At 58.8% G+C, this 11,016-nt stretch overlaps 8 protein-coding genes across 8 annotated transcripts; 7 read left to right on the top strand and 1 right to left on the bottom strand.

Annotated features, from left to right (window-relative positions):
* Positions 1–130: 130 nt before the first annotated feature.
* Positions 131–937, top strand: DQ04_05851000 (hypothetical protein; the record flags this gene model as incomplete). Its single annotated transcript, XM_009314406.1, has 1 exon — positions 131–937. One exon carries the CDS (start codon positions 131–133, stop codon positions 935–937), a length of 807 nt encoding a protein of 268 aa, XP_009312681.1.
* A 212-nt stretch (positions 938–1,149) lies between these two features.
* Positions 1,150–2,796, top strand: DQ04_05851010 (MGT2 magnesium transporter; the record flags this gene model as incomplete). Its single annotated transcript, XM_009314407.1, has 1 exon — positions 1,150–2,796. The coding sequence occupies one exon, from the start codon at positions 1,150–1,152 to the stop codon at positions 2,794–2,796; it is 1,647 nt and encodes a 548-aa protein (XP_009312682.1).
* A 304-nt stretch (positions 2,797–3,100) lies between these two features.
* DQ04_05851020 (hypothetical protein) lies at positions 3,101–3,325 on the top strand (the record flags this gene model as incomplete). Its single annotated transcript, XM_009314408.1, has 1 exon — positions 3,101–3,325. The coding sequence occupies one exon, from the start codon at positions 3,101–3,103 to the stop codon at positions 3,323–3,325; it is 225 nt and encodes a 74-aa protein (XP_009312683.1).
* Positions 3,326–3,488: 163 nt separating this feature from the next.
* Positions 3,489–5,237, top strand: DQ04_05851030 (hypothetical protein; the record flags this gene model as incomplete). The annotated part of the gene is made up of 1 exon (XM_009314409.1): positions 3,489–5,237. The coding sequence occupies one exon, from the start codon at positions 3,489–3,491 to the stop codon at positions 5,235–5,237; it is 1,749 nt and encodes a 582-aa protein (XP_009312684.1).
* Positions 5,238–5,427: 190 nt separating this feature from the next.
* DQ04_05851040 (hypothetical protein) lies at positions 5,428–7,566 on the top strand (the record flags this gene model as incomplete). The annotated part of the gene is made up of 1 exon (XM_009314410.1): positions 5,428–7,566. The coding sequence occupies one exon, from the start codon at positions 5,428–5,430 to the stop codon at positions 7,564–7,566; it is 2,139 nt and encodes a 712-aa protein (XP_009312685.1).
* A 234-nt stretch (positions 7,567–7,800) lies between these two features.
* Positions 7,801–9,441, top strand: DQ04_05851050 (putative ATP-binding cassette protein; the record flags this gene model as incomplete). Its single annotated transcript, XM_009314411.1, has 1 exon — positions 7,801–9,441. One exon carries the CDS (start codon positions 7,801–7,803, stop codon positions 9,439–9,441), a length of 1,641 nt encoding a protein of 546 aa, XP_009312686.1.
* Positions 9,442–9,485: 44 nt separating this feature from the next.
* DQ04_05851060 (ATP-binding cassette protein) lies at positions 9,486–9,839 on the top strand (the record flags this gene model as incomplete). Its single annotated transcript, XM_009314412.1, has 1 exon — positions 9,486–9,839. One exon carries the CDS (start codon positions 9,486–9,488, stop codon positions 9,837–9,839), a length of 354 nt encoding a protein of 117 aa, XP_009312687.1.
* Positions 9,840–10,410: 571 nt separating this feature from the next.
* On the bottom strand, positions 10,411–10,818 carry DQ04_05851070 (hypothetical protein; the record flags this gene model as incomplete). Its single annotated transcript, XM_009314413.1, has 1 exon — positions 10,411–10,818. The coding sequence occupies one exon, from the start codon at positions 10,816–10,818 to the stop codon at positions 10,411–10,413; it is 408 nt and encodes a 135-aa protein (XP_009312688.1).
* Positions 10,819–11,016: the final 198 nt, after the last annotated feature.

An 11,016-nucleotide genomic window follows, 5' to 3' on the forward strand; every position in this document is an offset into this window, starting at 1 on the left:
CGAGCAGCTGCAGGACGTCCCGACGTCGACTAGCCGGCGGCCCAGCGGTCTGCACCGTGGCCCCGGCCGGCGGCAGACGAGTGAGCGCGAGGCGCAGCAGTACCAGTTCATCAAGCGCTGGGACTTGCAGATGCGCGATGGGTGGGACGCGCTCGAGCCGTTTAAGGGCCTGCCGAAGCCGAAACGGCAGTTCGGCAACGAGGCGGCGGAGGTCGTTTGGCCGTATGCGCTTTTGCTGGAGCGCGTCGTGAAGGTGCACCCGTTCACCAAGTCCATCTACGTCTACTACAGCCAGCGGCAGGGCACTGCACTCGGCAAGCTCGCAACGGAGGTGGCAAAGGGGTTCGCGCGGGAGTTCCTCATCCCCATCACCTTCCACAACTCGCAGGTGTACGTGGAGACGGAGATGCTACTGGAGTACAACGAGACACCGTGGGTGGTGGTGCACGCCCTCGACGGTGAGCAGCGCGTGTTGCCGGTGTGCCCATCGGAGGACACGCCCGTCGAGACCGCTGTTGCGCAGCTACTCCGTGACGTTGTGCACGCGTGCGAAGCGCTTGGCGCCGCGGTGTCGAACCCGCGGGAGGTGACGCGCGCGTTGAACGAGCGGCCGCTGCAGAACCAGTACGTGCGCGTCAACTACCAGTGGTTCGGTGACACGCCGGAGGAGCGGGCAAGCCACCTGGTTAAGTGGGACTTCGAGCCGGCGGAGGTGGAGCCGGTGATGCGGGAACGCACGCGCCACGTGCTGGGCTGGCTGAACCACGACGGCAACCTACCCAACCACAACTCAGTGCGCGTCAACGTGTTTAGGGAGCGGGCGCGACAGCGGAGCCCGCGAACGGTGAGCGGACCAAAGACATTCTACAACTCTGCCGGATCCCGCGCCAACGCGCGCTCCTCGCGCTTCGGTGGCCAGTCGGCTGTAGGGAAGTGAGAGAGCGAGTGCCCTCAATGGTTGTGATCTTGCTGCTAGTGTTCTTGTGTTATTTCCTTAAAATGGGAGTGATGCAGTATCTGTTATTGTGTGTTCGATACGTGGTACGTTTCTCTTTACGTTGTGTTTGTTGTTCTTCTTGTTTGTTAGGGGAGCGAAGGGTACCGCGTGTGCGTCTGTGTGTGTGTGTNGGGGGGGGGGGCTGGGCCGCCATGCAGGATGATTCTGGTGCTGCTGTTCTTTCTGACACCAGGCAGCCGTCGCAACCGGCCACGTACCCGTTAACGGTGGGTGCGGAGTGTGTACCGGTGAGTGAAGCCGCACCTGCCAGTCTGCTCCCCTCATTGCCGGTGAAGGCACACGCTGGGGGCGCGCACATGGGCGACCTTCGAAGCGAACAAGACCACTTGTGGCTCATCTACCATGAGGTGGGGACATCGGCGCGGATGAAGCGCTTCCGCACAGTCGTGGAGTTTGCGAAGTACACACAAGAGTTGATGAACACGGAGCCCACTGTTATTACTACCGCCACTACTGCTGCTGCAACAGCAAGCTCAACCCAGGAACAAGAAGAGAAGCAACTGCCGAGGGAAGGTGAGGGGATGCATGGGGGAATCCAGTTGCCTGTGCAGCGTGGGAGTCTGCCTCATGGGCGGATGAGAGAGCGGAGACGCCGCCGCTCGCGGGAACCCAACACACCGTCAGGCAGTAGCAGTAGCAGCAGCAGCAGTGATACTCCACTCACGCGGTCGTATTGGCTTGATATCCAATCTTCCAATGAGGAGGTAATACGCGACGCACTGCGGCTTTTCCCTATCCACTCTACTACCGTGGAGGCGGTACTAAACCCGGAGAGTTTCGACAGCGCGGAGACGTACTCCTCGCTGGACTACGTCTTCTTGAACCTCGCGTGCAACCGCTTGAGTACGAGTGCGAAGCCCTTTGAGACGTTTGGAGGGGCGGTGTACGACACGATGGGGGAGAACATCGCCCTCTGCGGGGTTCTCTGCTTCGAGGATTGGGTGGTGACGGTCCACTCGGCGCCGTTCGGCGGTCTGCTGGAAACTGTGCAGAAGATACAGAGGAGGCATGGCCTGCGGAGACACCACGCAGGGGGCCAGACATCAGCAGTATTAGTAGCTGCAGCAGCAGAAACGGCTGCTGCTGCGGCTGCTGTCCCTGCTGTGATTGCCGGTGCGAAGAGCTATGCACCGTTGCGTGCTGCGTGGGTGCTCGCGACGTTGGTGGATTTCGTGACGGAGACGTTTGTGCCGGACCCGGCGTCGGTGCTGGCGCAGGTCGACGCGCTCGACGAGATGGTGCTGCACATCTCAGATGAGCAGGACCAGCCGGACCTCCTGCGCCGCGTGGCGCTGCTGCGGCGCCGCATCTCTACCCAACGCACTCTGCTGTACCGGAAGGAGCGGCTGGTGCGGCAACTACTGATGCCGTTGATGCGCACCTCATTCGTTGCGCAGGACGATGACATCGCTGATTTGTACAAACACACCCTGGTTTCCGTCGTGCACGTGGCAGAGCGCCTCGACAACGCGCGAGATCTGCTGAACCACTCCAACATGAATTTCGTTGCGATGGTCTCTATGCGTATGTCGCAGGACTCTGCGCGGATGGACGTGAAGATGCAGGTGCTGACCCAGGTCGCCACCATCTGCCTGCCACTAAGTCTCGTTGCCTCCATCTTCGGCATGAACGTGACGGTGCCGTGGGAGCAGACGGGGGAGTTGAATGCGTTCTGGGGCATCATCGGCTTCATGGTTCTCTGGCTCGTCGTCTGCCTGATTCCAACGCTGATGAATCTGCGCAAACACATACGGCGGACGCCCATCTCGGATGGGTAGTGAGCGAGGATGTGAGTTAGTGAACGAGTGGGTGACTAAACCCGTGCTTGTTTCTTATATATTTTGATTCGTTTAGTTTCGTTTTGATGTTTGCTAGTGCCCCCGTCAGCGGCTTGCTGGCAGTTGATTTTTGTTTTTTGTAAAAAAAAAATACAGTTCGCTTGTCTAATGCCTCAAATGGGCACCGCAATTTGTTCGCGGTGCTGCTGCTTCTGGTCTCTTGCGCCAAGAGAAGCTTCTGCTGCGCCACTCACTTTTCCTTCTCAAATGCAACAGGGAAGGAGACGCAACTGTAGTGAGGCGAATGGAGGAGTGCGGCACTTCGCCACGCGATGCCGACTTGGATGTTGCGTCGCGCGACTACGCGCAGCGGGAGCGGGGATTGCGCAACGATGCGTACCGGCAGGCGGTGAGCGAAATCGCTGGTGAAATTTACGGGGCGGTGTACCGGCAGACGTACCACGACGCTCTGCAGATGCACAGGAGAGAATGGAACCAAGCCGCGCCATCCGCAGAACGCTTCACGTAAGGGCGACATTGTTGACCCTTATGCTCGTGTAAGCACCTCTTCTGCGTTATATTCTTACACACATACAACACGCATTCTCTCTTGTTGTCGTTGATCTTATTACTGCTGCTGATCAGCTAATGGCTGCTGACTCTTTCCTTTCTTCCTGTGGTGGTGTGTATAGATGATGGCGTATATCGAATTCTCCGCCATTGACTTCCTGCTGCACGAGGGCAGAGTGCTCTACAACTTTCAGGTGCGCTTCGGTGGGCGCTGGTGCTGGGTGGTGAGCAAGACGTACGAGCAATTCGTGGAGTTACACGTGCAGCTCGAGAGACACTACGGCGCGATCAACCTGCCGCACCTGACAGGGCAGGTGCGGCCGTGGGCCCGAAACACCTCTTCAACAGCCACCGGCCGCCTCCCCAAGTTGGAGTCATACCTTAACGAGGCACTTGTGTCGTCACCGTTCTGGTCTCCGCGCCTGTATGACGTGGAGTTGGAGGACCCGGATGGCGGCTCAGTGACTGTGCACTTGAACAAGTTCCTCTGCGCCTTCCTCGAAGTGCAGGAACACACAGTGAGCACCTCACCAACTCGGTCGCAGGCAAAAACCGTCACGGCTCCACATGCGAAGGCGGTGTGGGCACCACAAACAGCAGCAGGAACAGCGGCAACGGTAGAAAAAGTGGCAGGCGCGCTGGCCTCCGCGCCACTGACGCGTACTGGGCAGGCGACAGCGTCTGCGGCGCCACAGCTGACGGCGACCGAGAGCGCAGCACCGCAGCCACAACAACAGCAGTCGTCTCCGTCATCATCGGCGGCGGCAGCGGAGCACCCTGCGCCGGCCCTAGAAGCGCGGCTGCATTCCATCATGAAGAGAAGCTCGCGCGACGACTCGGAGGAGCTGGCACTAGTCGCCTCCGCCTCCACCATTACGTCGCAGATCATTGCCAACGTGAAGGACTTCAGCATTCTCGAGCGGGACCACATCGACTACTTCATACACGTGTCGCTCTGTGGCCATCACTGGGTGATGACGAAGCGGTACAGCGAATTCCGCAATCTGCACAACAGCCTTAAGGCGGTGTACGGGGAGGGCACGGTGCCGCTGCTGGGCCACAGCATGGTGCCAACGTGGCGCAAGCTGACTATAGAGACGGGCGAGATGCGCAAGAAGTGCTTCAACCAGTTCTTGCAGGAGGTCGTGATGAGCGTCGATGGCTGGGAGCCGCAGGGGCTTCTGGCAAGTTTCGAACTCTCGCGGCATACCGTGCTCGGTGACACGACGCGCTTCACAGTGTACGTCAACCAGATACTCTTCGATTTCCTTGACTTCGCGCCGCACATTGATGCACTAAGTGGCGAGGCGGCAGCTAAGGCGGTCGTGGAGCAGCGTGCAACACTACCGGAGGCTGTCAAGGTAGCGTACGACAAGCGGGCACTTGAAGAGAAGCGGCTGCGGATGCATGAAAGCATCGCCCGCAACGAGCGGCACCTACGGCCTCTCCAGGACGATCAGTTGCAGGTGCTGCTCGACCGTATCGCTCTGCTTGACGATGACCGCGACATCATTCGCATGTTTAAGCGGCTTCTCGCAACGGGTGAGGTGGCTACGGACGTGCGCTCCTCCTTCGCCGATGTCGTCGCCGACGGCTCGCCAGAGGATGGGGACGGGCGTGGGCAGGAACCGCAGCAGGAGCAGAGGAAAGAAGGGGGAAGGGACGACATGAGCGCTGTCGTGGGTCTGACAGCGCGGCAGCTGGCGAGTATAACGGAGCGGCTGTTTTTCAACGACACCAAGGTGGAGTCGATCCGACTCTTTGCGGATGTTCTCATCAACGCCGATGACCTACAGGACGTTTTCGACACGTTGTGGTTCGGCTGGGAGGAGGCCCGTGCGGAGGTGGAGCAGATTCTGACGAGGCGATGATGTCAATCAATACCATCCCCTTTTTCCCCCCGTTCCCATTTCTTTTTCTGTGTGGCTGCCATGTCCTGAACTGCTCCCTGCGAACCTGTGGGTCTCTCTCCTTGTTTCTCTCGTTTACTCTTTCTCTTTCTCTCTCTCTCTCACACACACACGCACACACACTGCTTACTTTCACCACTCCCAGAGCAATATGGTGGCGCCAGTGGCAGATGACGATGTGGCGGCCCAGTGGCTGCGACATGCTGATAGATGCCTCCACAAGAGCAATGACACTGACATGAACCACAGCAGTGACAACAGTACCAGAAGTATTAGCATTAGTAGTGGCAGTCGTACTAGTCATGAGGTGAACTACGCCGATCTTCTTGACTTCATGCAAAGTGCACCACCGCCGCCCGTCTCGCTGCAAGCCAAGTGGGAGAAGCACGTCTGGAAGCTGCAGGATGAGCCAATCGCCCTGTACTTCCTGCGGTCCTTGGCCAGTTCGTGTGGCGGCGGCCGCGCGTCCTTCCTCCTCGACGCGCGGCCGTGCCTGCCATTTCCCTGCGCCCTGCCAGCGGACGGCGGGTATGGACTGCAGCGGCAGGTTGTGCGCGTCGTCGCGCTGCGGCTGCTTCCCAGCACCACAGACGTTATCCAGATAGGGTGGCGCGAGGCCGCCGATGGGGCGCTGCGCCCGGACTTCTGCAGCCGCACACACGTCGTTGTGCAGCTGGCGTCTGGGCGCCATTACTCGGCGTGGGCATACGGCGTCGTTGGCGGGCGGCTGCGCGTTGGGGCGGTGCTGAGCGCTCTCGTGTATGCGAGCCGCACCGAGGCCCACGACGTGGCGTATGTTCTTCACAATGTGGCAGAGTTTACTGCTGCCGATGACAGTGCGGTGTCAAGGTATGACCGCGCTGCCCGTGGGACAGAAATCCCATCTTCACTTTTCTCACTGCCTGGGCGGCTGCCGTTCGAGCAACTTGTTCTGGCATTCGTGCCGGGGATTGAGGGACAGATATTGTGCAAGTCGCTCCTGCTGTTGGTTGCTGTACACACATTATACCGCGCCATGCGCTGCCACACCCGGCAGCCTCTTCATTTGTTGCTGTTGGGCGCGTCAAAGTCGGGAAAATCCGCCTTGCTACGGGCATTTCTGCGCCTTCTTGGTCCGCATGCCACACTCGTCGGGGCCAACGTCGTTCACGGGCAGCAGCGCTTGGTTGCCTTGTCACAGGCCATCACTGCTACACATCCATGTGTGCGTCAGCAGCTGCTTTTAGGGGGAGCCGTGTCGACGTTCGACGCCCTTATCATTGATGAGCTTTCCAGCAGTGGCTGTGTGACTCACGTGGAGGGACTCATGGCGGGTATGTGCCCCATTGGTGGTGGCAGTGCATCTCCGACGCTGCGCGGCCACGTGGTGCATACACGCGTACAGGTGACTGCTGCTGCAAATGATGATCTCCTTCCAATTGCAGCTGTGTTGCCGCAGTTCGCGGTGGTGGCACGTACAACTGCTAATCTTTCGCTCCGCAGCACCGCCTCCATCGGCGAAGGGGTTATTGCCGCCTCTGTTGCCCGCTCACAATCCTCGTCCTTGACACCGTCGCGGTCTGTGTCGCTGTGTGAGCAGAGCCCACAGCGGACGGACACTGTGCTCTCCGCCAGGCCGTTGAGCGATGCGCTTCTGCGCGCCGTTGTGGAGGAGGCACTGCCACCGCCGCTGCTGGAGGCTGCCATCCCCGCCGGGGTATTTGTGCGCTTCTACCTGCGCTGCCTGGGTGAGCACTGGCAGAACGGCAGCAACAGCAACAGGAGTACCGTGTCGCTGGCGTCACAGATGGCGGTGCTGTGGGAGCTCAACTTGGCCCGGTTGATTCTTGAGAGTGGTGGCAGCAGCGGCGGCAGCAGTGGCGTCAGCGGTAGTAGCAACACTGGTGCCGCTGTGTGGAACGAGACACTTGCTGAGGAGGTATGGCAATGCTATAAGCATCATCTCTGGACTGTCGATACTGCTGCTGGTGCCGCTGGAGGATGTGGGGGAGGAGACCACAGCAGAGGCCAAGCAGTTATGTGTGGCCCCGTTTTACCCACCTCCAGGTGTGGAGCGAAGCGGAAGTTCAGCAAGAAGGCCTTATGTGTGGCGCTGCTACGAATGATGGCAAAGGAGCAACGAGGGCGTGACGGTGCTGCAGTGCCGGATGATGTTGTTAGGGCCTTCTTTGAGCAGCTTGGTGGCGAGGGGCTGACTGGGCAGTCGTTTGGCGCCGTGATTCAGCAGCTCCTGGACGCCGCATTGATTATTCGCCGGCTGAATGCCTACGCTGTTCTCAGCGAGGCGTGAATTTCGTTTCTTTTTCCATTGCTGTTGTTTTATTTATTTATTTGCCTTTTTTAAATATTGGTTTGGGCAGTCAGATGAGGGTTTCTTGCGGGGTGGTGGTTCTGTGTTTTTAATTTGCCCTTTGCGGCGCCCATGCCTTGGGGCGCAGACGTGTGCACCCATCGGTATAACTCAGCGCGGCGGTTCTGTTATTCTTTTCGCCTTTCTCCCTTCACACTGCGTGCGCGGCTAGGGATGTCCATTCAAAGGGAGAACGATGCCGTGGAGTGTGTGCAGCCGCTGCTCTACGACAGTCACGCGCACGCGCAGCCGGCCAACGCAGCGTCCATCGACCTGGTGGAGTTTGAGATCGAGAGGCCTGTGGACGTCACACTGACGTTCAAGGACGTCGCGTACTATGTCAACGATGGCAAGAGTGCTGTGAAGAACATCCTCCGTGGCGTGTCGGGCTACGTGCGAAGCGGGCAGCTGCTCGCCGTCTTGGGGCCGTCTGGCGCCGGCAAGTCGACGCTGCTTGACATTATAGCGCAGCGCCCGAAGAGCGGCACCGTCAGCGGTTCCATCATGTTGAACGGCAGGGAGATCCAGCAGAGCGTGTTTCGCCGCATCAGTGGGTACGTGCAGCAGGAGGACCTGCTACAGAGCTATCTGACAGTGCGGGAGAGCATTTTCTATGCGGCGGAGTTGCGCACGCCGCCCACCCTCACGAGGGAGGTACTCATGTCCCGCACACAGCACATTATGCGCATGCTCGGCATTGAGGGCGTGCAGGACATGAAGATCGGGTCGGAGGTGATGCGCGGGATTAGTGGCGGTGAGAAGAAGCGGTGTGCTATTGCCATGGAGCTGGTGGCGACGCCCTCGCTGCTGTTCCTCGACGAGCTGACCACCGGCCTCGACACCTTCACCGCGCTGCACCTGTTGACGATACTAAAAGACCTTGCGGAGGCAGGCGTGGCGGTTGTCTTCTCCATTCACCAGCCGCGCAGCAGCATCTTCCACCTCTTCGATCAGGTGCTTCTGCTGAATGGCGGTGGCGAACAGGCGTACTTCGGCCCCGCCGGTGAGGCAATGCCGTTCCTCGCTCGCATCGGCATTGAGCCGTACTTGCCGGAGAACCCCGCCGACTTCCTGCTAGACACTGTCGCGGTGCTGTCGACCGAGGCTGTGCGCGGCGACGATTGGATGCAGCGACACAAAATAACACCCGTGCAGAATGGTGCCACCGTCGCGGAATCATTCCGCAGGTTGCTTAGCCACACGGTTAAACATGAGATCGATACGTTGAACGACGCTTACGGTAAGTCCGCCGCAGGAATTCCGCTATCAGTGAGCTCGCCCTACTACCGCAGCGTGTTAACGCAGATACGCGTGGTGTCGACACGGGCGGTGCTAAACAAACTGCGCGACCCTATTGCCACACTTGCCGCGGTCGTTGCGGCTATTTTCTTTGCTGTACTGATTGGATCCGTCTACTTTCGCGTTGGCCTCGCGGCGCCGTCGATACGTAATCGAATGGGCGTCTTGTTCTTTGTTGTGATGAACACCGCCTTCTCGAGCCTAGGCTCACTCGGCGTGCTCATGGTGGACCGTGCGATATTTGTGCGGGAGCATAGCAACGGGATGTACCGCGCCATTGCGTACTACATTGGTAAGATCGTACAGGACGTGCCCATCAGCGTGCTGACAAACCTCATCTTTAACTCGATTGTGTACTTCATGGTGGGTCTGCAGCCGCGCGCTGACAAGTTTTTCCTCTTTTACCTTGCCTGCACCCTCACCATGCTGAACAGTTACGCACTCTGTCTATTTATCTCGAGCTTATCGAAGAACATGCAGGTCGCCAATATTGNGCCTGCACCCTCACCATGCTGAACAGTTACGCACTCTGTCTATTTATCTCGAGCTTATCGAAGAACATGCAGGTCGCCAATATTGTGGCGCCGCTGTTGTTTGTGTTGTACCTTCTGCCATCGGGGGGTGTGTTAATGAGTTCCTCCAGCATGCCAATCATTTGGCGCTGGATCGAGTACATTTCGTTTGTACGCTACGGCTTTGCGGCACTTGTGATCAATGAGTTCCACGGGTTGCGATTCGACTGCCCCCCGGATGCGCCGATGTGTGTGGAGGATGGGCTGAGGTACGCAGAGTCGCAGGGTTTTTTCGCAGATGACTTGTGGAAGTACATCGGGGCCAGTGCTGGGAGTATGGGCATCTATCTGCTGGCGGGCTACGTTGCCCTCGTTGCGTTGCGAACGCGAGAGACGAAGTAAGACGATGCGTATGTGTTTCATGCCAAGGTGGACTCCATGCCTTGCACTTCATGTGAGTCTTTCATGCGGGGCGCTTTTATATCACTATTATTATTATTGTTGTTGGTGGGCGACCGCTCTCTGGGCGTGTGGTGACGTTTTCATCTGTTTGTATGCCTGGCTGTTTCTGCGCCTGGCTTCGTTTTTTTCTTATGCGTTTGCGATCTTGAATCTTTGCGGCCTCCGATGGGGAGCGGGAAGGACGGAGTGGGCAGTGAGGTTGGGCCAAGGATTCACACTACCGCTTCTTCATTCCCAGTTTCCTTCACACACACACACACACACACACACACATACAGACAGACACAGACACAGACACACACAGGAGACGAGACCCACGGTGTCTCGTGAACACGTACTCACTCCTCTTTCTCTCTCTCTCTCTTCCCCTCTCTGAGACTCTGTGCATCCCGTATGCTGTTTTCTTTTACTTTTCTTGCTTCCTTCCTTCTCTCCTTCCCCCGTCCCGGCTGTATTCTCCGGTTAAACGAGCTGCAGGTGTAGTTGTTGCCACTGCTGCCGCTCGGAGATGTCAAGCGTTGCGGGCAGCCGGGAGCAGCGCAGACGCAAGCTTGGCGTTGACTGCGTTGGCCGCGTTGTGTGGCGGAACTGGGAGCCTGACAACGAATACGTGCGGAACATAAGAATCAGGAATGTAGATGCCCGAACACAGACAATAGAGTATAAACAGCCGCTGCGGAAGTCGACCTTCTTCATGGCCTTCCCAGATCCAGTGCAGCTCAGCAGCGGCATGGCCTTCGACCTTGAGGTGCGCTTCCGGCCCACAGAGCTGGTTGAGGTGCGCGATGTGATTGAGGTGACGGTCGTCGGCCGTGGCAGCTTCAGCGTGCAGCTCGAGTGCGAGACGCCGTACGCGAAGCTGCAGCTGCCACCACAGCATGACTTTGCGTACGTGCCGGCGGGCACCACGGCGACGCATACTGTCACGATGAAGAACGCCGGCACCGTCGCGGTGGAGTTCGAGTGGGAGGTGCCGGAGCCGTTTGTGATTGAGCCACGCCACGGTGCGCTGTGCGAGGACGAGTCGGTCGACCTGCGCCTCGCCTTCTCGCCGGCGGAGGCGTGCGCGCTCGTGGCGCAGGCGGTGTGCAAGATGGCCGGCGACGGCGACGGCGGG

This window comes from Trypanosoma grayi (assembly GCF_000691245.1).
Source record: "Trypanosoma grayi strain ANR4 Tgr_585_V1, whole genome shotgun sequence".
In the NCBI taxonomy this organism is placed as follows: domain Eukaryota; phylum Euglenozoa; class Kinetoplastea; order Trypanosomatida; family Trypanosomatidae; genus Trypanosoma; species Trypanosoma grayi.